At 34.8% G+C, this 27639-nt stretch overlaps 1 protein-coding gene across 2 annotated transcripts in view; it reads left to right on the forward strand.

The window, feature by feature from the left end:
* The window catches only part of row (zinc finger domain-containing protein relative of woc), a 249864-nt gene that overhangs the window by 212869 nt on the left and 9356 nt on the right, over nt 1-27639 (forward strand). For both annotated transcript variants that reach the window (XM_090404758.1, XM_090404759.1), the window contains 2 exons: nt 13251-13438; nt 18758-19042. In XM_090404758.1, coding sequence (XP_090260884.1) covers nt 13251-13438; nt 18758-19042 — 473 coding nt within the window. The remainder of the gene's footprint in view (nt 1-13250; nt 13439-18757; nt 19043-27639) is intronic.

Genomic DNA, 27639 nt, shown 5'->3' on the forward strand with positions numbered 1-27639 from the left:
AGATAGCAGTGATTCCGTTATTGACAATGAACGTTGTCCTACCCAATACAATTACTGTAATATGTAATTGTAATGTAATTAATAAATTCGATTACTTTATGTATACAGTATTACATTTAAATACATAATAAAAATAAAAGTATACATATATAAGGTATACGAAGGTATATGTATTTTGTATTAATCATTTTTATATGAATATTTTTGAGTTTTGGAATGAATCGTCTGAATTTCCATTATTTCTTATGGAGAAATTTGCTTTGATATACGAGTGCTTTGGATTACAAGCATGTTTCCAGAACGAATTATGCTCGCAAACTAGGGTACCATTGTATTTTCTTAATAATTACTGACATAATCCTTATTTCAGTCTGATTCGAGGAAGTTTGGTATTAATATCACCTATTTATGAAAAAGCAAATGAGTTGTATAGCGAATTACGTGACCATTTTATTAATGTGTATAATAAGGTTTTTTTTAAACATGCTTCTGTTATTCATAAAATGAAAAGTCTCTATTCACATAAATTGTACAAAGATGGGAACTTGATATTGATGGAGTCATGTTACATTGTTATATGTCACCATGCCCTCCTTTTGCATTAGTAATATGCTGAAGTCTTAATGAGAAGTTGAAACATATCCCATTATTTTCTTTTAAAAAAAATCATTTAATCTCTTAATCTCTGATATGCATCTTGGATTTCTGTTAAGGTATCCTCTTCCCACAGAAAGAAAAATCACACTAGACTTCACCATAAACTTGTGGGGTGGTTAGCTTTACAATCCATCTTTTCACACCCCTTCATATGAGACACTTGTTTGTGATGGAAATGGTCATGGTACTGGTCCTTTTTTTTTGTTCTTATTCTTTTTTTATGCTTTTTTCTTCACCATATTTCTCCCGAGTTTGTTACCCTATCGTCCACACAGAGTTTAGTGATTGTTTGTCATTTGGAGATAAATTATTACTCAAACTCAGTAGCAAGTTGGGAATTTGGTTGATGGGTTTGTAGGTAGCAACAGGTTGATATGTTCTCATAATTTTTCCCACACATTCAGAGATGCCTTTAATATATGGTATAGGAGTCCTATACCTAAAAATAAACTCTCACCAATGATGCTACCTGGCATATCGCAAGTACCATGTTTGTGTAACTTGTTTTACTTTGGACAAACAGGAAGATCTGTAAATAAACATATCTCTATCTGCCTTATCAAACCTCACAAATCTGGTCTTGCACAACATGGAATTGAAAATGCTAACCGCAGGATCCAATGTCAAAATGCCAAGCTACTACATAGATCCACATATAAACATGAATGTTTAGATGAAGAAAGTGCTGAAGTCTTAATCGAAATGACTGTCTCACTATTCCATTGTTATGCTCAATAATTTGTCTGCTATATTTTAATTTAATTTAAGTAATTTTAATTTTGGCTTAGATGTTTTTTTAATCCATGAAAACACAACTGTATACATAGAGGGATTCCAATTAAAGCATGCTGAATACTGTTTTTTTTTTTTTTTTAATTCACTTCCTATTGTTGTTCTTTAATTGTACTGATGATGTCTTATGATACATAAGATGAAATATTTACATAATAAAAAATATGTGCCTCTAATTACTTGTGTTACATAGCTGTAGTCCCTCATTGAATAGTATGGGGACGTTGCTATGTGTAGATATATTTGTAACTATGTTTTTGCATAGTAACATATACTGCTTGGAAAGAAGTCAATAGACACTGTATTGTGAGAAACAAACATCCACTGCACCCACCTTAATAAGATGAGGGCCTCCTTTCGCTACACTGACTGCTGCAAACCTACGAGGCATACTTTCCACAAGCGTACAGTAGCAATCAATGGGAATTTTGGACCATTCTTCCTGTAGGCATGTAAGGAGATCCTGAATTGTTGTGGGGCAAACATCCCTTGACCTCACCCGATGCTCCAGTTCATCCCACATGAGTACAGTAAGGTTGAGATCAGGGCTTTGTGGAAGCAAGTCAAGTGTAGTGATGTTCATGTCCACAAACCATGCATTTACAGCAATTACCTTATGACAGAGCATTGTCATAAGGTAATATGGAACTGACCACTGTTTCTTGCTGAAAGAAACAGTGGTCAATTCCATAGAAATGCTACCAAGTAGGAAGCATTGCATTAACCAGATTGTTCAGATACTGCTTGGAGTTCAATATTCATATTCATACCATCACAAACAGAGGTCCAAGGCCAAATCAGGAAAAACAGAATCATACCAGTACACAATAAATAACGGAAAAAACTCACGTAGAAAGATTATTTATTAGTATAAATAATCTTTCTACGTGAAATAATCTTTCAACCTTGAAGATGCCTGTGACACACAGGTGAAAATTATACTAATAAATAATCTTTCTACGTGAGTTTTTTCCGTTATTTATTGTATACCGATATGTCTACTCACGGTTTACCTCTTTTAAAACTTAGAACCATACCATCACACTGCCGCCTTTAAATTTCATAGTTGGGGTTATATAGTCTGGTAAGAGGCATTCACCAGGCATTGCCACACCCATCCATTTGCTCGGTAGAAGATTTAGCATGATTCATCACTCCAAACTGCATGCTGGTTTGGGTAATGTGGACTTGCATATTGCAGTCCTAACATGGAAACCCATATTGTGAGCCTCTGTTCTGAATGTTTTTGTGCAGTATTTGTGTTCTAGCCAATGCCCAGAACTCCACATTTAGCAGTTCGTCGACAAATGGCAGTTTTACATATTATCCTTCGTAGCACCCTACAGTCACGTTTGGTGAGCATGTGGGTCATCCACTGCAGGTAGCACTTGCAGTTGACTCCCTTTACTTCCATCTCAGTATGCTGTCACTGGTTATTAACCTGAGATGGCTGAATTTGTCAACAATTTGCTGAATAGATAGACCTACAACATGACATCCTATTATAATTCCCCTTTCAAATGCTGTCAGTTTCCTTCTCTCAGACATTTCACCCAGACACAGTTGCAATAACATGGAAGCATCACATTCCCGTAATTTATACTGGCTACAAATATGTTACTCATTACATTGTGCAATGCACCTTGCCTTTGACTTCTTTCTAAGCATTGTAGATTTAAATCTACATGTAAAAAAATTGCCAACAATGTTGATATTGTTACATCTGAAAGTGTAGCAATGTACAAATAATAGGGTATTTTAATTAGTATACGCTAGAACCAAAAATTAAAACTGACTGGTTTGGCGATACCTATAAGGTGTCTCCAAACCATCAGTGACAACACATACTGAGATGGAACTGAAAGGGAATCAACTGCAAGTGCTACCTGCAGGCAACTGCTTCATGGCATTTTTTATATGGGAGAGATAACAAGAGCAGTTGGTGTTAAAAAAAAAAAAAAAATCATTACAAGAGAAACAATCCAACACCCATTAAATGAAACTAATGTAATAACTACATTAATAATATAAATCATTAAGTCATTCCATAGCCAATTTTGATGTGCTTAGAGATTTGAGTAGTGATGTTCACTTTAGGATTAAATCTTGGTTTCTGTTGAGGAAGCCACATAAATAGCAAACTGCTGTAGATGCTTTAATTTGCTAAGAAAAAAGTTTTCTTCGATATAAGGAATAGTGGCTTTATCCAGTCAGCCACATGATTAATAGTTGAAGTCTGGTGAGTTAGATCAGAATTTTCTTCTTTTTATAGTCTACACCACTAACATGTTCTTCTTTTCTCATTTCAAAACTTTGGCTTTTCTGACCTTTGTAGCTCAGACCAAGAACATGGTATCCATAAACACATAGAAGGGAATGCTGTCCTTCAGAGATCTGAGGATATTTCAAATAATTTGGATTGGCCTGAAAGGCACCCAGGTGTTATAATAATCAAGCAGGATAGCAATCTTGATGGACAGATTACCAATACAGGATATCTAAAAAAGAACTCTGGAGTTTCTAACACAAGTGCTTTATTGAACTGAAATTTTACATTGGCTTTATTAGTTGACCAGATATTTGTAAATATATACAAGAATTGTCGTCTACAAGTTTCACCAGGATTATTGTCTGGCTTCTTCAGGACTTGTGTAATGGTACATGGAACTAACGTTTACTAGTAAAAAAGAAGAATGGAGTAACACAGTCAAATAAATTAAAACAGCACATAACATCATGAGCATGGGACGTGGTGTATCAGTCATTGTTTATTGAGCGCATTATATAGTTTTTGGTGAAATTAAATTCTGGTAAGCTGAGCGAACTTATTAGGCTTTTCAAGATGTCTTTCAGAATCGTTCCTTGGATTTCTGTTTAGATTTTCTCGAGAGTTGAGTACAATGACAGCTTCTTTGAAGTTTCTACATCGAAAATCCTCTTCTATATAGAGCATGGAGCTTTTATCCTAATCGATGGTGTGGTTAGAGATCGAGAAGTGATGGGCTAATCCTGAAGTATCTGTTCTGTTGTTGTTCACGTCTCCTACATGTTCTTTTATTCAAATTTCCAGGCTTCTTGATGTTTGCCCTATGTAATTTAATCCACAGGAACATGGAATGTTGTATACACCTGCGTATTTGAAGAAGACATTAATGTCCTTTGGTGATCCTAAAATATGGCATATTGTCTTGACAGGTTTGAGAGCAACTCTGACGTTAAAAGACTTAAGGAGTTTGGCAATTTTTGTTGACGCTGAGTCTGCATAAGGGATGATGATGAACGATGTATATTGCATGACAGAAGGTTGCTGTTATGGAGGGTTTCTATGAATAATCTTTTTGATTATATTTCTTGGGTAACCATTGTTTACTAGGGTTTGAGATATGAGAGTGAGTTCATCAAGGAGATCTTTTTCTTCTGAGATAATGTTGGTCGCTCTATTCTTAAGCATATGTATTATGTTGAGTTTCTGTGCAATATGGTGAGTCGATTTGAAGTGCAGGTAACATCCAGTGTGTGTTGCTCTTCGATAGATTGTGAGCTGGATTTGTCCATCCTCTTCTTTCTTGATTAGTGTATCTAGAAAAGGCAATTGACTATTCTTTTCAAGCTCTGAAGTGAACTGTATTTTTTGGTGGAAGGAATTTATTTTTGTAAGAAATTCAAATAAGGTTGTTTCTGTGCCTCTCCAAATTATGAAAACATCATCTACATATCTCCACCAAACCAAATGGCTTTGGGTTTAATTTGGAAAGGGTGTCAGCTTCTAGTTTTTCCATGAACAGATCAGTGCAGGGAGGTGATAAGGGACTGCCCATGGCTAAGCCATCAAGTTGTTCATATAATGTGTCATTCACTTTGAAATAGTTAGATTCGAGGCATTGATGAAAAAACTGAGCTGTGTCATGTGGATAGAGATTTTCTAGGATATTGATAACTTCTTCAACAGGTATGTTGGTACATAACAAAACAATGTCTGAGCTTGCGAGGATGTCTGTTTTTAAGATGCAGATGCCTTTTAAATTTTCAATGAAATGCTTAGAATTCTTTATGAAGGAATCTGATTTTTTTTATATTTTCTTTCAATAGACAGGCTAGATGTTCAGCAAATAGATATGTAGGAGAATGTTCATCTCCTTGATGAACTCACTCTCATATCTCAGACCCTAGTAAATAACGGTTACCCAAGAAATATAATCAAAAAGATTCTTCATAGAAATCCTCCACAACAGCAACCTTCTGTCATGCAATATACATCGTCCATTGTCATCCCTTATGCAGGTTCAGTGTGAACAGAAATTGTCAAACTCCTTAAGTCTTTTAACATCAGTGTTGCTCTCAAACTTGTCAAAACAATACCCCATATATTTTAAGATCACCAAAGGACATTAATGCCTTCTTCAAATATGCAGGTGTATACAACATTCCATGTTCCTGTGGATTAAATTACATAGGGCAAACATTGAGAAGCCTGGAAATTTGAATGAAAGAACATGTAGGAGATGTGAATAACAACAGAACAGATACTTCAGGATTAGCCCATCACTACTCGATCTCTAACCACACCATCGATTGGAATAAAGCTCCATGCCCTATATAGAAGAGGATTTTCGATGTAGAAACTTCAAAGAAGCTGCTGTTGTACTCTGCTCTGGAGAAAATCTAAACAGAAATCAAGGAATGATTCTGAATAAGAGTGCTCAGCTTATCAGAATTTCATTTTGCCAAAAACTATATAATACTCTCAATAAACAATGACTGATACACCACGTTCCATGCTTATGATGTTACGTACCGTTTTAATTTATTTGACTGTTTCTCCGTTCTTCTTTTTTACTAGTAGCGTTAGTTCCATGTACCGTTACACATATTCTGAAGAAGCAAGACAGTAATGCTGGTGAAACTTGTAGACAATTCTTATATATTTTACAAATATCTGGTCAACTAATAAAGCCAATATAAAATTTCAGTTCAATATTTAAGAAGTGACCAAATACAACACAGAGATGAATGAGTGTTTTATATTTGGACCACCACACAATTGTGTTTTGAGCATATTCGTGAAGTGACAATATTCAAGTTGTAGTTCAAATGTTGTTCACCAGATAGCTGTACAGACATGCCATGCTGCAGTAATGGTGTCACCACAAGAGAAAGCATAGTGGCGTGTTATGGTTTGCAGAAACGAAGACACTGACAACTGTCCAGTGTCTTCGTTTCAGTATCAGTTCTTGGAAACAGGAAATGTTTTAAAAGGACACTCGACAGTTAGGTCTTCAGCAAGTGTAGAAAACATGGACTGTCTTTCCAGCTTAGCCCAAAACGTTCAGTTCATAGTGTGAGTTATTAATTAAACATTCCTAAAAAGCACAGTGCATGACATTGTTCACAAGAGATTGAAACTTCATGCTTATGTAAAATCTCTCATATGTAACTATGTAACTTATCATGTTCGCTTTTACATGTTTTTTTCTAAGGGGATTGTACTTAAAGAAATGTCAAATTTTGTCTGTAATAATTTTGTATTTGTAATAACTTAACCATGAGATTTTGTTATGAAATTTGGTGCATAACATTATTATTATTATTAAGAGATACCTCCAGGAAGTCAGAGACTCATCAAGGGAGGCCACATACTACACCAGCTATCATACCTATTCTTGAATTCATTCACTGCTTGCACTCACAACATCCAATGGCAATCCATTCCAATCACGCACCACCCTCTGAGAGAAAAATCTAGCCATCACACCCTTCTTGGCGGCCTTCATTTTCAGCTTCCAAGGATGTCCTCTCGTCCTTTCCCCACTCTCCATAAATTGAAAAATTCCATTAATTGAAATCCTGTATGACCCTTTCAGAAGTTTGTAAGTCTCAATCATATCACTCTTCTTTCTCCTGTTTGCTAGTGTCTGCAGTATACAAATTCTCATGTCTTCATAATCAGTATTCCACAATCCTCATATCATTTTAAACACTCTCTTTTGTACTCTCTCCAATATATCAGAAACCAGGAGACCAGACCTGCGCATAATCGTCCAAGTGAGGTCTTATCAAGGCCTTGTAAAGAGCCAAAATAACATCCTTATCTTTACATGTGACTGTTCGTTTCAGCATTGTAATTATCTTTTGAGTTGTATTTGCAATCTTTGCCACATGGTCCCTAAACTTCAACTTCCTATCCATTAACAACACTCCAAGATCCTTAGCCTAATCCCATATAATACTACATTGGATATCTAATCATGGTGAAGTGAATGACTTTATATTTACTCACACTGAACTGACACCCATTTTCCCATTCCCACAATTTCAGCCTATTCAAATTATTCTGCAAAGACTGCATATCAGCAGCATTCCTGATTACCCTACCTATCTTTGCATCATCAGCAAATAACTGTATGTGACTTGTCAAATCCTTCCCAATATCATTGATGTACAGATTGAATAACGGTGGACCAAGCACTGATCCTTGTAGTACACCACTAGTTACCTTAAATCTTGCAGACTCACACCTGCCCATATACCACTTTTGGATATCTGTCAGTCAGCTATCCTCTTATCTATGCTAATATTGTATAACCCAAATCCATTTTCTCCAATTTATGCAGCAGTCTGCCATGCTGTATTCTGTCAAAAGCCTTAGCAAAATCCAAATGTATCATGATGTATCCATTTCCCTTGTCTCGTTCAGTGGTAACATTGTTATAGAATGTGAGCAAGTTGCTAAAACATGACCTTCCTTTAGTAAACCCATGTTGTTCATTGCAAAGTAGATATTCACTGTCAACCCATTTCTGAATGCAATCCCTAACCAAATTTCCCAAATCTTCACCACCACTCCTGAGATACTAATTGGTCGATAGTAGGATACATTGTTCTTTGCACCACCCTTGTGCAATGTAATTACCATACATTCCTTCCATTCCTGCAGAATCTCTCCTGTTCTGAGACTCGTATTAAACATCTCCTGGTCAAAGGAATGGCCAATTCAGCTGAACACTCTTTTAGCACGTGTGCAGGTATTATTCCATCAGTCCCTATTGATGAATTCTTATTCAGTTTGTGCAACAGCTCTAATACCTCGGCCTCACACACCTGCGTTTCTTCATCTAGTGAAGAGGTAGCAGTGAGCTCAATGTTGTGCTGACACCAGGTTGATAGCGTTTAACGAAATGGGCGCTCATTAACTGAACAACCTCTTCTGCATCTGTAATCCTCATGTCATATGGATTTAGAAGAGTTATTCTTTCATATTCACTTTTACTTGCAGCACATCGATAGAATTCTTGCGGGTTGTCTTTAGCATGCAGAGCCAATTTCTTTTCATAATCAGACTTTGCTTAAACGTTCATAACGGACGTTATCCTTATGCAAATGGTATTCCTTTCACATCATCCTTTTCTTATGAATCTCTTGCTTAACACGTTCGCTGCCAACTATGAGTATACTCGTATGACGCTTACCACCGGCAACGAGATTACTGTACTCTCCTTGAAGAAGTGAAAATGCTTGGCTTGTGGAGCTAGCATCAAAACTGTGTATTCTCATAGATAGTATATGCTCTGCACAAGCCAACTAAGAGTATACTCGTATGATGCTTACCACCGGCAACGAGATTACTGTACTGACCTTGAAGAAGTGAAATTGCTTGGTGTATGGGAACAGACTATGCCGAAGTAGCGTGGCAGCGAACGTGTTAATATGATTATACATCCATTTGACTCTTACTCTATTTATTCTTCGAACTCTCGGAACACATTCTGATATTGCATCATTTAAGTATTGTTTAAATGCTTCCCATGCACTGTCGATATTCTTTCCATCCAGCAACCGATCCCATTCCACTGAACTCAATATACTCCTCAGTTGGTCATAATTTCCTGCTTTGTAGTTCAGCATGTAACCTTTTCTGAATGGAACATTCATAAACTTAGTCATTTCCCAAGTGAGTACTGCATGATCACTGTCACCAACTGGAGGCAGAAGAGTTATGACTTTAACTCTTCAAATCTAACACTCTTTGACCTCGAATTCCTTGTGTCACATGCTGCTTGAGGAAGTTGTCCCGCAACAGCTCAATAAATGCATTTTCATTCTTGTCATGAGATTTTGCTGCTACCCAATCAATATTTGGATAATTAAAGTCTCTCATTATGATTACTCTTTTCGCACTCACTTTTTCTGTTTGGTGATGCGTTTCTTCATCACCAGCAACCGATCCACCAGGTCTGTAACAACACCCCACTATGTAATTTGTCTTGTTAGATTCCACCTCACACCAGATAGCTTCAAACTCTCTGCCACATGAAATATTGTTAGTAGTATTATGACATTCATAGGTCTCAACTCCAACTGGATTAAAGTCATCCAATATCATTAGCAGCACGCTCCCTCCTCTACTATTCACTCTATCCTTCCTAAAAATTATGTAACGCTGTTAACTCGTGTCCATATATGGCAATTTCAAAAGATGCACGAAGTATGATGTCATCATAGTCAAATTTCAATACATGACCACATATGGAAGTTTCGACAAATGTGCGTATTTGTGCAACAGAAGTCTGGGCTTTTATAAGGTGAAACATTGAGAAGGAATTTTGTCTTAGGTTTCTCATTCTTCTCTTACCTGGGTCCCCCACCATGTGAGGTCCATTGTCAGTAACTGAAAGAGAAGTGTTGTAAGTCTTAGGTTTCTGAATCTTCTACCTTGATCTGCCAACACATTAGGTTCATTGTCAGTAATCGACAGAGGAGCATCACAACTCTTAGTTTTATAACTCTTCTTTTACCTGGGTTTTCTGCCACAAGAAGTATTATGCCGATCGTCGACATCTTGCTAAGAAAGAGTTGCACATTGCTGCCATGTTAAGGGTTCTATGACATATTATAACTGATGACTCGGACAAAGAAGAAATTTGGCAGCAAATCAAGAACAAGCCAGCAGAAGGAAAGAAGGACAAAGGGAGTACCTTCATGTGAACAAAAATTCATGTAAGAGGCAGTGCTGAATGAGAATTGTAAGTTAATATTGAACAAGAATGTACATTGTGTGTCTGTTTATGGGTACAATTTAAGATAATGTAAATTGATAGTGAATTAAGTTTCTCAAGGTTTGCCTTATTGTCAGTTAGTGTGTGTGTGTGTGTGTGTGTGTATATATATATATATATATATGACTGGCCAGACTAGATTGTGATTTAGCTTTAAAGGAAGGAAGTTAGAACTAAGTTTGAATTAGGAAGAATTGAAAATAACAAAGAATTGTAATGCAATTGTGTATATATATATATGTTAATATGGATTAAACTGTAAATATTCCTTTTTTATTAAATTAAATTAATTCAATGGTTTGTGAACAACACATTGGACTGATTCTGTCAATGCACTATCCTGAAAATTTTGAACCTGCACAAGATAAAGTTTAAGCGATCAATAATCAAGCCATGACTAATTAAAGATAAAGATTAACATAAGTAGGGAATGCTTGCTAAGTTTGTCTTTAGTTTAAAATATTATAATCTCACTCACTACATAGTCTAACTGGCATAGTGGTAAAACAAATAAATTTGTTTTACGACTATGCCAGTAGTTGATGCCTCTTTGATGCCTACTGATAGGCATCAAAGAGTTCAGTTTGTGACAACCATGTTAGACCTCATTGCTATGACAACCACCTCCAGAGCATTTTATTTTCTGATGAGGCAACATTTCATGTGTATGGTGTTGTGAATTGCCATAATTGTCAGGTGTGTGTGGGGGGAGGTCAGAAAATCTGCAAGAACTGGTAGAGTTTGTCCGTAATAGTCCAGAAGTCAATGTCTGGTGCAGCATCATGCATGATCGCATTGTTGAGCCTTTTTTTTTTTTTTTTTTTTTCCTCTATGAGGAGATGATTAAGAGTGTGGCATACCTGGTTATGCTACAGAACTTTGTTTCCCCCAGATTGAGAATGTGGAGGGTCTCATTTTCCAACAGGATGGGGCCTACCACTAGTTTTCCACCAGCCCATTCATGCTAGTGCTTCCTCCTTTAATCATCACTCCCAAAAACTAGGCATAATGCATACCCTTAAGTACTGGGTGATCTCCATTCTAAATAATGAAGAGAAATTTAAGGAACAACATCGATCACTGCTCCAGTTTTTGTACTTAACAGCTATTCCAAAAACACAGATGATATAAGAAATCATTTTAAAATAATCCACTTTGCCCTGCCAAAATCAGAATATCTACTATAGAGATTTCATTTCTATCCCATATATTGGTAATCTGTCTATCAAAATGCTATCGTGCTCAATGATTATAACATTTGGGTGCCATTCAAGTCAATCCAAACTATTTGTAATTTCCTCATATCTCCAAAGGATAATGTTTCATTCTACTGATATCCAGATTTGTGTGGTCTAGCCTATTTTGTTCATTTTGCATGAGTCAGGCAAGCTATAGTTTTGAATTGAGAAAAAAGGAACATGTTAGTGGTTTAGACCATAAAATAGAAGAAAGTTTTGACTTAGCTCACTGTACTTCACTCACACTGTTGACTGGGATAAAGTTGCTGTACTCTACTTAGAAGAAAACTTTTATCAGCAGATTGAAGCATCTATGGCAGGTGTTTTTTGCTCACGTGCCTCCTTCAACAGATACTAAAGCTTAATCCTAAAGGATGTCTGAAAATCACTACTCGGATCTCTTAATTCATCAGAATTTAACTTCTCTAGTAATTACCTATAGACTCTACAATGAGACATCTGGAATGATGCGTTACTGTAGTCTTCTTTAATTTACGTTGGATTTATGTTTTAAAACAAACTTCTTTCTTTACTGCTCCCATTTAAAAATTCTTTGAAGAAGCCATCAATTATAAGAGTTGTGAAACTAGTTAGTTTTAGTTTTTGTTCTAATAATAACTAATTAAACTTTCCTATTAGGTATATGTTATTTTAGTTATAAAAATATCAATTTATTAATTTTATTAATGTAGCAATGCTTTAATATACATTTTGCTACATTACTGTAGCAGTTTCAATCTGCATATTGGTATATTACAGTGTGCATATTGCACACACAGTCAGTAATGTGGCAGGAAAATTGAACATTCCCTCTAATAGCATGTCAGAGTTGGCTTCACAGATATAGATATAATTGAGGAATATGTTTTTTTTTTTTTTTTAATATTATTGACTAATTCATTAGAGAACTTTTGTTCATTTGTTATGTTTTGAAAATATCTGTATACTATATTCATAAACACGTTTTCATATCTACATTTGGATCTGGTTGGCTGAATGGATAGCATGACTTTTCTTTCTGTATGAGCCTCAAACATAGAAAAAGGTGTGGAACACACACACACACACACACACACCTTGATATTTTGCCACTTCACATTCTTGTAAATTCTTCTCTTGCTCTTTTCTTAATGAGTTCTTTCCTTGCTGGCGGGGGGGGGGGAGAAAGAAAAGAAAGAGAGAGAGGAAGGGAGGGACATATGCCATAGGTGAGTATCCTTTCATTCATGTAACAAAAGTAAATGAACCTTCTCTTTTGGCAAGCTGATCCCAAATAAATCTCTTGCTGCTAGTATAAATAAAAATATAAATTGATAATGATCATATTTAACTGAATTGATTTTTTAAATATAATTATGTTTCAAAATAGATTTGGAGGAATGAAATATAAAATTCTGCAATTGGATTATTTTTCTCAAACACTGCAAAATAATGTATTTCAGATCACTTCAGAGTAATTATAAGCAAATATGAAAAGTAAGCTTAAATAACATTTTTGACATTTTGCTAGGAAACATGTTAGCTGTGGATTATGTTGGTATGCCACTTATTGTGGCAAAGCATTTGCAGATCATATGATATATCATCATTCGGATCTTAGCAGAAAACGGCAGCCACCAGCAAATTTGATGCCTGTGGTGTTGAATAGGAAAATACACTGTGCTTGTGGATTTTCAACTGTTAGAGGAAATGTGATGGGTAAGAATAAATTTGATTAGTATTTAGTATAGGTTCAGGGCTGGACTGAATTATCTTAGCACACTGAATAGAATGAAAATTTTTTACCTCTACCATTGAATTCATTGAAATTAATTTTTTCCCCTTCCTTCTTTGTTGCTCTTTTGTGTTTTCCAATACATGCCACGCACTGCTTGCTTAGTTCAGTCTTTATGTGCTTTAAATATTTAAAGCATATTAAAATTGGCTTGCAATATCAAAATGAGCATTTTTTAATTTTTCATCACAATATAACTGTATTGTTTGTTTGTGTGTGTGTGTGTGTGTGTATATCCCTATCCCTGTTTATGTATCCATAATATAAACCACTGATGGTAAAATTGCTATTATTGTGCACTGCATTATATTTCATGGAGAAATTAAATGTAATTGATATAAATGTTTTTAATGAGACATTGTTTCAGTGCTCGGCATCGTTATCTTTTGGGTTTATACTTTTAGGTTAATACAGTAATATCCCACCTTATGATGCTTTTCAGTTATGACCAGTGCCTATTTATATGGTAGTGCATCCATTCACATGACAGTTTTAGTGATATCACACTGCGATGAACAACAAATGTGCAGTTTTTGTAATTGTGTGATTACTATGTTGTTTGCTTGCTGTTTTGATCTGACTTATTAACTGTTTTTAGCCATTATTTTATTTTATTGTTGTTAATAATGGCAGAAGTAAGGGTACTATTGCTTCTAGTGAAAATAAGATGCTGAAACCTATTACAATTAGATGCTAAGATGAAAATTATTAAATGTTGTGTATCAAACACCAAGATAGGCCACAGGCTAAACTCACCTCACATTACTGTTGTTACAGTTGTTTAAAACAAAGAAAGTTCTGCTACAACATAGTTAATACTATATTAACTATGTTAATAATAATAATAACAATAATAATAATACTATATTATTTAAATGTCAAAATGGGAAAAACGTTTGATGACATAGATTGATAGACAAACTGGCTGTTTTGTTCTTTTAACACATTCCCTGTCATCATTTAGAACAAAATGTCTCTAGGCCATTCAGAATGACAGAATGACCTTTCTGCACCTACACACCCACATGATTTTACTGCCCAGGCCAGACATGCGAGTCTTAGAAAGCTGAGAAGCAGAAGTGGCACTTGACAGCAGCAAACCAGTATTTGCTGCTGTAAAGCATCTGTGGCACTGAATATGTTAAGCCAAGCTATTTCAGAATAACTTCTTAGTTTGCATAACTGACGTAAATTAACACTTTATTTATGTCCTTTATGCACCTATGACTGTTTAAAAACACTACTAAACCCTTACATCCATCTACGAGTTGGAGGAAGCAGTGATTCACTATATGACAGAATGGCGGTCTGGAATCTAACCTTTCATATGGCTGGGATATGCCTGTACATAATCACTGGATACTAAGCACACAGCGAAGTCACTGCAGTCAACAAAGAATATAAATGAATTACCTCTATCCTACCATGCATAAGCATTTTCCGTATTATGCTATAAAAAAAAATATGAATCCTGAATATGACAGCATGGTCATATAATTACTTACTGAACCTTACACTGATGTTAGGAGCTGAGGTCTGGTAGTCTTCCTTTGATCAGGGATAATCTAGAATACGAGCCTCCATTGCTTAGTCGGTATAGACAAAGCTTTTTGGTTAGAAAGACATGGATTCAATTCCTGTTCATGATGTGAGGAACCTTTATCTGGTCTCTTTCAGCTAAAGGTGAGTTAGCTGGTCTCATATGGAAGTAGTGTTTTTCATCCCCCATGAACACATGCAGATTTACAGCCATGAATACTTATGACAGTATGTGGAAGAGATAGGGTCCTCACCTCATGTTGTTATTATGCCCGTAATCAACCATGAGTCACATCATGGCAGTCATCCTCCTAGATAGGAGACAACCCATGAATGGAATGGGAATCTAGAATACATTCTTCATTACTAGGTTTTATTATATACAGTGATCTCTCAATTGTCTGACCTTCAGGTAACCAAATTTTTAGTTTATTAATTCTTAAATGGGTTAGTGAGTCAACCAACTTCTGGTACAGCATTATGCAATAACACCTGCAATTAGCTGACTTTTTTTAGTTATATGACTAGCAGATTGATTTCCTGCTGAGATAATTCAAGGATTGTTGTGTGTGTGTGTGTGTGTGTGTGTGTGTGTGTTCATGCATGCATGCACATCCCAGTCCCAAGCAAGACCTATCATAGCAGATTAGTGGTGTAATATTAGAGGTATTAATAATGATAAAGAAAAATGGCCAGGCAGGAGGACTATGGAGGAATCATATCTGAAAAGTGGAATTAGAAATGAGTTGATGTGGATGTTTATGAATGCCAGAAGTATTCAAAATAAGAGGAATGAAATTTAGCATTGCAGGAGTTGATTTGCCTAAAAATTGCCAGAATAAGTGAGACAGTTGGAGGACAACATTTTCACAGGAATACAGATGGAAAGATATGATGCTTTTCATGCAGATAGACAAAACAAAAATAGAGGAGGAGGAGTGCTCTTGATGGTAGCAGAGAGACATAACTCCTCTACTACCATCAACAGAGGAGAGCAGAGGAGTTATGCCCATTTCAAGGTGGAGATGCAAGGAGCAAATAGTGGCATTGGTTTTGAAGCAGTATAGTGTGAGATGAAGGTGGAGATGATGAAATATTTAGTAGAATGTTGCTTTTGACCTGGTAATGTGAGAAGGAAATGTATAGGCAAATTGGTCTGGCTAATAAAATGGAATAGGGATGGATATGACATTGGTTATGTGGATAAGAGGATGGCTTCTGGGCAGATGTCAAGGGGAATGAAATTTAGCATTGCAGGAGTTAATTTCACTAATTCCACTTCTCAGATATGACTCCTCCATACTCCTCCCACCTGGTCATTTCTCTTTATCATCATTTGGGTGATTTCAATTATAATAATATGTACTGGAATGAATAGACAGCATCTCAGATCAAAGAGAATGAATTTCTTGAATTTTTAAGGGACAAATATCTTTAAAAGCATATAACAGAGAGTACATGAAGATCAGGGTCTTGAATTTAATTATCTCATCAGAGGATATTATTGTAAATGAATTGTCAAATTATCTTCCAATTGGTTAAGGTGACCATGAAGTGTGATCACATGGGTGATGGTCAGCCATATTAGGACTTCTGTGAGAAAAGGTTATGTGGAACCATAAGGAATGTGATTATGACAAACTCAGTAGGCAGTTTGCAGCAATATCATTGAATGAGGAATTGGATAGGAAGTAAATTAATGCTACTTGGTCCCTACTCGAACTAACTGATAGAGGCAATCTTGAATGTATTCCAAAGATCAAGAAATTAAATAAAGTAGGTCTAAAATGGATGACCGAAGAGGTAAAGTATGCAGTCTGGAAGAAAAAAAGACATCGTGGAGGCAGCACAAGATGAGTAGAGGTAATCAGTTACATGAGGAGTACAAAGAGCAAGCAAGGAAGGTCACATGCTTGGTAAGGGTAGCAAAAGTGCATTATGAGCAGCATAGCAAATGAGGCCAAAAGAAATTTGCTATGTGGCCACAAGAAGAAGAACGATTATGGAAGGATGATGTTGGTCAGTGATAATGATAGAATAATCACTAAAGAGGATCTAGTAGAGATGTTAAATGAGCAGTTTATTTAGGTATTCTATCCTTGTGAATATAACATAATGCAGAACTTGAGAATAGCAGGAAGAGAGCCACTGATGGTGAGTGAGTGATCAGAATGCTTATGAAGAATTGAGTAAACTTGATGTCAATAAGGATATAGACTTGATGGTATATCAAAATGTGTCTTGAGGAAATGTTCCAGGGAGTTAACAATAGCTTCAACTTACCTCTTTAACATTAGTCTTAGATTGGCCTAAGTTCCAAAGGAGTGGAAAGAGGGCAGAATTTTTCTGCTAAGGCTTTTATTTATAGTTCAATCTGCTTGTCTCGAGTTGTGGTCAGAGTGTTAAAAGAAGATAGTGAGGATCAGGATTTAGAACTGGGTTGAGCAGGTTGACCTGATTCTGCTTCTGTGTATACCACTTTTTGATATTTGTTGAGCAGCCATCCTCTTATCACATAACTAATGTCATATCCATCCCTATTTATTCTAATTTGCATAACAGTTCCATGTGGTATCTGATCAAATGTCTTTGCAAAATCCAGCAGAATCATCATGTAGCCATTTCCTCTATCTAACTCAGCTGTCACTCTATTATAAAAAGTTAGTAAATTACTAAGGCATGACCAACCCTTCATAAAGCAATGTTGCCCTCTCAATAGAGTATCATATTCTTATCTATCCATTGTTGAATTCTCTTTTTGACTAACTTTTACCACCACATACAATATAATGATTGGGCTATAATTTGCTACTGCAGTCATAGAATCTCCCTTATGCATGGGAATTATAGAGAAAAGTTGGTCTTTGTTGGGAATCTAAATTAAAGCTAATCTTAAATGGCAGGCAATTTCAAGTAGAGTGAGGCAAATATCAGAATGGGGAACTGGACAATGAGACTTATTTGTGCCTATGGTCCCACAGAAGGATCTACTAAGGTAGAAGTGGAGGAATTTTTTCAGGCTTTAGAGAAAGCAACTGACACAATGAAAAATGAAAAGTTGGTCCTTGTTGGGGATTTAAATAACAGAGTAGGAAATGATTGTCAGACATACAAAAATATTTGGGGAAAATTTGTAGAAAAGAGCAAAGCTAAAAGCTAATAATAATCGCAAATACCTGTTGGATTTCTGCTCAGGATATGGACTGGTTATTACTGACACAATGTTCCAACATAAAAATGTACACAAATTCACATGGAGAGAAGAGGCAAGGAATAAGAAAAGTCTCATTGACTATATTATTGTTGATAGTGATGTTTTCTCTTGGTGCAGGACACTAGAGTGTACAGAGGATTTGAAATTGGAAGTAATCACCATTTAGTCTTGAGCAGGATATTTCATATTGAAAAGAAGAATATGTAAGGAAGTTGTAAAGGGAATAAAAGTTGACCAGCTCTTAGATGCGAACTGTAGACTAAAATACACAAACATTTTTCAAGAAAAAATGACAGAGCTTGCGAACGCACGTGTACGCACGCACGCACGCGCGCACACACACACACACACACACAAATTATTTTGTGTTTTTGTCTTATTGTTATTACATGACTCCTCCATATAGCTACAAGACAATTTTTTATGATTAAATTAATTACAAAACTTAAAGAAGAAAAATATATCAATAATTTTTATCATGTATTTTCAGCTGATCATCTAATTGCTTGTAGAAAAAGATCATGCTTTGCAAAAGTTGAAGATGCTATAGGAGCAACTGTAAAAGCAATAAAAAGAGAACCATGTGATTCTGTAGAGCCACAGTCTGCCTTCTTCCCACCTCTTGTTGTCTTAGATGCAAATGAGGAGGAATCTATTAATGAATCATTTGCAAAAATTTCAAATCCAGGCATTTACACTTCAGAAGATACAAATACAAAAGACACAGCCGAATCTGCAGAATCTGCTGAAGATGAATCTGAAGTTGATGTGGAAAGTAAGTTTCTTGAAGGTGGTGTTGTATTATTTCAATTTATTATTATATTTAAAAATTTTACTGATGTTAAATCCAGAGTATGAACATCCATTTGTTATAAAACATCAAAAGTTGAAAAGAATCCACTCACAAAATTAATATAATAGGCAGTATGATAATATGTAGAAAATGAAACATTTTTAACCAAGTTAACACAGCCACACTTAAACCGATAATTTGGCTGTGCTATATCGATGATGTTTTTGCTATTTGGCTTCATTGTTCAGGTACATTTTATATATTTTTAGTGCACTTAACAGCCAACATAATAAAATAAACTTCACCATAGCACAAGAAAGGAACAGTGTCTCCCCTTTCTAGATACACTAGTTCTTGTGACCTGATTTCCTAATGGCTCATTATCCTTTCCCATTTACAGAAAAAAACCTATTCATACAGGAAGGTATTTACATGAGCAATCACACCACTGCCTTTCCCAATAGTATAGCATCCTCGAAACACTTAAAGAGCCTAGGCTATCTGCTCATATGACACAGCCCTTACTAAGCTCCACATACCTTCGCAACACATTTTAGCTAATATCTACAACCCCACAAAATAGATAAAATACTGCATGCATCCCCTGTCCCTCTTGCAACCAGCACATAGGATCACAGTAAATCTATTCCCATTCTTTATATTAAGGGTACATTAAACAGTTCTCTTCCAAGATGATCTCCATGCCACTTTCAAACCTTTCATTTGGCTAACTACCTTCATCCATTCCCCTGAAGATCAACTTCATTATCTAACATGTCCTGGAGTCTATAAAATTTCTTTCTGCTATGGACATGTTCTTCATGGACTTCAGAGCACAGTTATAATTGTGCTCTGAAGATGCTGGATAGAAAACCACTGAAATGAAAGAAAAATTAATTTTTTCTCTTTTGGTGTTGTTTATATCATGAAGCCCTAAAAGCCTTTCTGTGCATAAAGTAAAAAAATAAGTAAAGCTCAGCAAATTGTAAGTTAAATTAAAAGAAAGTTTTGATACCCTTGTATAACTAAGTCTGTGCACTTAGTGAATCTTTTGTGAATACCTTTGCTTGGACATTTATTAAAAATCTGGACAAGTCAATTTATTAATGTCAAGCGAATATTCAGATAAGAGTCACTAACTGCAAAGAAGATTATATTGTGGTAGTTAGGAAAATTGTTTAATGAGCTATAAATTGTTGATTTTATTGATGAAGAGAAGAGTTAATTGAAGTTTGTTAGTTTAAGCTATTCTATATAATAGTTAAAACCTATTCTATATATTCCATATATAGAATAGGTTTTAAATGTAAGCAAAACAGAGTTGTAATAACATTGCTGGCCAGTGATAATAATTGCCAGCCTGGTTGGCCGAGATGTTAGCTATTTGCTCTCCAGCCAAAAGGCTGCGGGTTCGAATCCTGCCATGGACATGGATGTTTGTGATTGTCTCTGAAAATACTAGTGGTGGTGGTGATGGTCAAATGGTAGATTTCGTTGGTGCACATGATGAATATAGTTGCAGTTCGTTGTAATTGGTGGATTGAGTGGTGGAGATGGAGAGTTGTGGAGTAGGTGCCCTCCCTTGATGAGTCTTTGGACTCCCTGGAGGTGTCATGTAATAATAATAATATGTAATACAACATTTTGCTGCTTTTGTGTATAAATATGATGGAGACTCTCTAATATCTCATGTATATTTCCTATATCTGTTGCATTATACTTGCATGAGAAGGGAGAGTGCTCTACATAATGTAATACAAAGAGCAGCCTGTTGAAGTCAGCTGCTCAATATTCTAAGCAATATATATAGTCTTCAATGTATTTCACTTGCAAACGTTTGTTTATGCTTGGATGAAATAAGATGAAAACAAGAATATAATTTCTTGTCAAATAATTTCCAATCCACTGAAAAAAAATTGAGACAGCTATCTATAATCCAGTTTATTATAATAATATGGTGATACACAGTTTTGCTATTTGTGCATGAAAACGTTACTCTTACTCTCAGGTGAGTAGCAATTCAACAGGATCTAGTTCTCACTGGTGAGGTAGCTTATCCTAAAAGTTTTGAGCATGTTCCTACTGGTTACAGCTGAGGTCCAGCACATCAAGTAAAAGCCCATTGGTGTGGACTTCTTCCTGTTCATGTACTGAAGTGAAGAGAGCCAGTATCCTGGAGCGATCAGTGAGAGAGTCATCCTTTTTGGATGGATCACTCACAATTTTCGTATCCTATGGAACTTTTGAACAAGTTGTCCTATGCTAAGAATATATTAGGTCCCTGCTGGCCACTGATGACTGTAGTTAAGGTTTGCTACAGTTCCTGGTGGAAACAAAGTTGAGTATTCTGGAATTATCCATGTTTAGAGGAACTACTAAATCTAGAAGTACTTTCCATGGAGGGGGCTTCATAGCCTTAGTTGCTTCAACCATAAATCAAAAACAATTGACCAATCAACTAACCATAGAGGGAGGTAGATTCTACCTGCTGAGAAGAGCAAAGTGTTTGACAGGTGCTGTCTGTTAGTAGAACCAAAGAAGTCTGGTAGACTAGAGCAATCTGGTTAGAGATCTCTTTCATATTATCATACTATTGTTAGAAAACTGATGGTTTAGTTGAATTTCAATAGATTTTGAAATTATGGTGATAGGATTTTGAAAAAAATTGTCTGCCTCATTCTCACCATACTATATAGCATTATACTTGTCAGTGAATGAAGTGTGCTGTACATTATGAGATACAAAAGAGCAACTTGGTGTGAAGTCAGTTACTCTCTATATACAAATAGCATAGACATGAAGATACTTTACAAGGAAACTTTTTTTTTTTTAAATTTTTGTATAGACCTTGGCAAAACAATGATGAAAACAGGAATGTACTTTCTTGTCAAGTGTAATATTTAGTTGCACAAATCAGTTTAGTCACATTGGTTATTATTCTATGTTGTTTTCTTGCTCTTTGATTTTTTTTTTTTTTTTTTTTTTTTTTTTTTTTTTTTTTTTTCAAGCACTGAGTGCCTTTTTTGGGCTATGGAGCTGATTTCTCTCCTCACAAACAGAAAACTGATCTCAAAGATATTATATGTATAGTTTACTCTCACTGTAGCATATTTAAAGGGGACCATAGAAATCCAGGGTGATTGTAAAGTCATGCAACCCAGAAATAACACATATCTGTTTCAAGGTTAATTACAAGTATGAGAAAAAAGTATATGAAAAATGAAGCAAATACAAGATATAATGGACCTTTATAACAAAAGAAGAATAGGAAGCTTATTATAACATGCTGAAAGTGGCCACCTCCTTCATGAATGCAAACTGTCACTCTTTTTATCAGGTTTGATGTCATTTTGTGAAGCACGTGCACACTGATGTTTTCAGTCACTGTTGAAATGTTAATTTTTAGTTCATCCAGTGTGTGAAGATTATTCCGATAAACAACACCTTTGAGATACCCCAAAGGAAAAATATCTGGTGGTGATAAATCTGGTGATATTGGAAGCCACAGTTCTTTTGAGATGAGACAGTCACTGAAAAATTCTTGCAAAAAATGTATGGTAATCGAATTGTGGAGCGTGGCACTGTTTTGCCAGAATGAATAATGCCATTCACTGATATCAAGGAGTGCCATGAACTGTGTGATGATATCTTGGTCGTTTCAAAGAAAATGGGTTCCACTATACCAGAATGCAAAACTTTTCCACGAAAAGCATGTGGATTTGATCACATGATCAAATCATTTTGTTTTGACTATTCACATACCCACTAATGTTGAAACTACGCCTCATCAATGAAAAAAAAAAAAAAACTGTATATTAAACATCTCTACACCAGGTTCTTCAACGAATGAATGTAACCATCTGATCTGCAGAAAATTATTTGTTTGCCTTTATTTGGGTCCTTCAGTTCATGGACTGAATGCACATAATATGAATGAAGGTGTAATGATCTTGCAGCTTTCTTTTCAGCACTACCGTATGACATTGATGATTGCATAGCAAGCTTCCTGAGGCTTTTTTGTTGGGTATTGTTGCAGTGCTCTCTTCACCTCCTCCATTTTATCAACAGTCAAAATGGAGGATCTTCTGGAGTGATTCTTATCTGCACCAAATCCAGTTTCCCAAAAATGCTGCACTAATCTCGTTATCGTCAACTTCTGAGGGACTGTTGTACTCGGATATTTCTAGTGAAATTCCCCGGCAACACGTGTAAGAACTATTAGTGAAATAACTTTCCAAAATGAAAACTCATTGTGGCTGGGAAAAAGGCATTTCACTTCCACAACAACCAAAACTACTGAGAACAACCTGTACACATCACTGTGAACTCGCCATCTTCGATAGTTTGTAATAATATGATGGTGACATCAAGTGGTGTAAGGAATGAATATAATGATTTGGAAACAATTGGTACAAATTTAAACTTTTGGTTGCATGACTTCAGGATCACCTTGTAGTTTTATTGTGAACAGTTTGCCTATAGTAAATCTCTTTTCAGTTATAGCTTTATACTTATGGATCATGGTTGGGACCTTTCAGTAGCACATGTTATAATGAGAGTCAGCTGTACTCTAAAGGTATAAAGCCTGAGGTTGGTTAGTTTGGGAAGTTTGTGCTTTTGCCATCCATCCATCCATCATAGATTTTTTTTTAAAATAACGAAACCTGTGGTGAATTCATCACTAAAAAACACACGTACTAACCATAGTAATGAGTTACACACAGATCTTTATATAAATATGAACGTTTATATAAAGAAAGTGCTGAAGCCCTACTACACAGACCAAATTTAAGCCGCAACAATGTTCTTACTATTCCTAAAGTATGGGAAATTGTCATACAAAATCGTGTAAAATAATCTTTATATATATATATATATATATATATTATTATTTTTTTTTTTCCAGTTATATTTAATTTACTTCTATAACATGTTACTGCATGCATATCGAGATTCCATTGTAATCATGCGCCCTAACTGTATGTTATTCCTAGTATTGTTTGAACTACTGTATAATCATTACTGTGGTTAGTACGTGTGTTTTTTAGTGATCCATCATAGATGTTCTTGTGAAAGGCCAGTAGTAATAATCAAAGTGAAAAATATATTGTCACACTGGTCTTTAAAGCTCAGTGTGAGAAATCTCAAAATGTTAATTTAAAAAAAAAAAAAACATCTTATATAAGTTTCATGATAATACTGTAATGTTCAGTTGCATTTACAATACAAATTTAGTAGATGCAAAATTTTCAGTAGTTAATTTTTTCTTTAATTCATCCAGTTATATTTATGTTATATAGAAGTATTATTATTACAAGGTGTCACCATGGATCCAGAAGACTATCACAGGTGACCCTATATTGACACAATAGCTAGCCTACTTCTCCTTTGAGTCATTCACAGGTGAAGCACTCACAACCACCTCTGGCAGTGCATTTCCACCCATTCACCACCCTCCAAGCAAAAAAAAAAAAAAAAAAATCTAGTCTTAATACCCTTGTTAACCACATTCTTACACAATTTCCAGGAGTGACCCTTTTTTCACTATACCGAAAAAAGTCATCAGTCTCAATCCTATAAAACCCCTTTAATAGCATTGTGCTTTTATCTTATCTCCTCTCTTATGCCTGTCTGTTGTTTTTTGGAACCGAGAGATCTTCAATCTATTTTCATAGGAAACATTCCACAGACCGACCTGCCACAGTCTTCACCTGTTATTCTACCTTTTTGCATTCTGTTAACATGCTTTTGTCATGCATTTTGTTTTCACATGAAATGATTATAAAGCAATTTTTATATATATCTCATTTCTGATCTTATCATATTTTGTTTTTTTAACAATTTTCTTAAGTGTTTTCATTTCTGTAGTAGGAGTTGTCATCCTTTAGCTCCTTGATTTCAGCTGTTTTACTTATAGTTTCACATGTATTAGTTAGAACTGGTCTTATTATATGAGACTCCTCTTTGTGTGTGTGTGTGTGTGTAGTTATAATTAAATTCCTATGCTTGCATATTTCTGTTTAAACATCCAGAAAGCCTACATGTCTTAAGTGACTGCTCTTGAATATCAGTTTCTATTATTCCTTCTTTGTTAATCTGAATCCTTAAGTATTCAAAATTCATTACTTGTTCTATTATTGTTCTGTTTATTTCCAACTTACACCTAATAGGTTCACAAGTTTTTGGATTTTTTCCTATTGATATTTTCATATTATATTTGGCAAATCTGTTGGAAATAAAATATTCACATGCCCTTTGTAAATTAGCTTCTGTGTCTGCTACCATTATCACATCATCTATTGTGTAGCACAGGGTTTCCCAAACTGTGTTCTGCGGGAGGTGAATAAGTGTTCCGCGAGAGGTGAATAAGTGTTCCGCGAGAAGTTCTCCTGGAATTTGTCAATTTAGTTTTCTAAGCATTTTTCATGAATAAATATTTTATGGTGGAAATATTCTGAGGAGAATAATAATTGTGAATATGTCAAAAAGCTCAGACCCAGAACACCTAATAATATCTGTGTAGCAGATGTTAGTGACCAAGCTGTGCATTTTTAAACGTGGAAGTATTCATGAATTATCATTAATTTTCACACATCGAAGCCTTTCAACATTTGGGAAAGGGAATACTGTTGTTTATGACCGATCATAAAAATTGTCGGCAAGCTGATTATAACAATGGGTGGCATATCCTCTGTTCTTAAAACTGAAAGAAATAACATCTGTGCTGCAAATGTTAGTGATCAATCAGCAAGGAAGTATAAAGAAAATTTTTCCACTAAAATTGAAGATCAAGGTAGTCTGTGTCCGGTTCTCAAATCTAGTAATACTGAATACTTTCTTCGCAAGTTCGTATTGTAGGGTGAAAGTTTCGAAACTGTAGTGCCACTTATAATATTATAAATTTTTGGTGATCAGAATGGGATATGTCAATGAAAACCAGCACAAATTTGTTTAATTAATTAATAATTAATGAGCAATTATTAATTATTAATTAACAATCAATTATTAATTAATAATTAATGATCAATTATAAATTAATAATTAATGATCAATTAATAATTACTAAAAATCAGCTAAATTAAAATTAATTATTAATTAATACATTACAAAATAACCAAGGTGTTCCGTGAAAATTTCAGAATTTGTGAAGTGTTCCGTCGTAGGAAAAGTTTGGGAAATGCTGGTGTAGTAGATCAGATTTACTATATTGTCCATTTTATTTAATTTAACTTTTTCTGTTTATACAAATTATGCATTTCAAATTCTTTTGTTTCATTATTGCAGTACCTTATTACTCATTTATTATCTATATAAATATCTTTTATAAGCTTCACTGTCTGTTTTTATTCATTTTTTTCACTATATTATTTAAAGTAAGTTTGTAATTTTATACTACCAAATGCTTACACAAAAATTGGAGTGTTCCATTCATTTTTATATTTGTTGTTTTACTGAAAATATTGCATCTCTGCATGATTTTTGGCATCTACAACTTTGTTGTTTATCATTTAATATTGGAAATTTCTTTATAATTTCTTGAGTAAGTTTTATACACATTTTAAGATGGTTGATAATAGATTAATTCACATATAATTGTTTGGATCTGTTTTATCTCCTTTTATAAAAAATGGCACATCTTTTGTTGAAAGTTTTTTCACTTGGTTATAAACTAAATTAAAGATGCCAAGAAATTATCTCTTCCTCATCTGTCAGATGATGGGTTGAGTCCCCTATGAACAAATCTTTGCCATCTAATTCTATCTTGGCCATTTCTGTCATCTTTCTGAAACTTGTTAATTGTGACTTTTCCTTCAAAGACTGCAGCCAAGTTCTTTTTTGTCTGCTTCTTGATCGTCTTCCTCCAATGATTCCATTCAAGACTATATTTGCTAATCTTTGAAAGGACATTCTCTAGAGATGTTCAAACCATCTTAATTGCTGTTTAAGTATTATAGCTATTACATATTCTTTATAGTTTAATTCATGTTTGACTTGCTTATTAATTTTGTGTTCTGACCAGTGAGTCTTATTTATTTTTCTTAAGTGTTTCATTTCGAATGCTCTGATTTTCTCTATTTCAGTCTGATTGAGTGTCCAAGTCTCAGCTCCATATGTTGCTATAGGTATAATGATGATTTCATGGTTTTTAGTTTGAGGCTTTTTGAAATGCTTATTTTTCCATATTTTGTTTAATTTATTCATATTAGACCATCCTTTTTTAAGTCCGTATTTTACTGTTTCTCTGTTATTGAGATTGTGAGTAATGAGACTGCCAAGATATGTAAATTGCTTTACAAGTTTGTGATTTTCTAAATTTATTAAAATTTTTCCTTATCTCAACCTATTTTCACTGTTTTAGATTTGCTTAGATTGATTTTCGTTCCCAAAGTTTTGCATTCTTGATTTAAAATTTTTATTTTATTAAATGTGACAGTTGTTTTAGTATCTTTATAATAATTCATAATAGAGGTTTGTAGTTCTGAATCTAACGTCATACATTTTAAGATGTTTATCATTTTGTTCCTGTCAGTCGAATCAGATGCTTGTTTGAAGTCAATAAAACTGCAGTATGTGTAGGT

The sequence above is a fragment of the Typopeltis vanoorti genome, chromosome 15 (genome assembly GCF_054136105.1).
Source record: "Typopeltis vanoorti isolate ZY-2024b chromosome 15, IOZ_Tvanoo_1.0, whole genome shotgun sequence".
Taxonomy (NCBI): domain Eukaryota; kingdom Metazoa; phylum Arthropoda; class Arachnida; order Uropygi; family Thelyphonidae; genus Typopeltis; species Typopeltis vanoorti.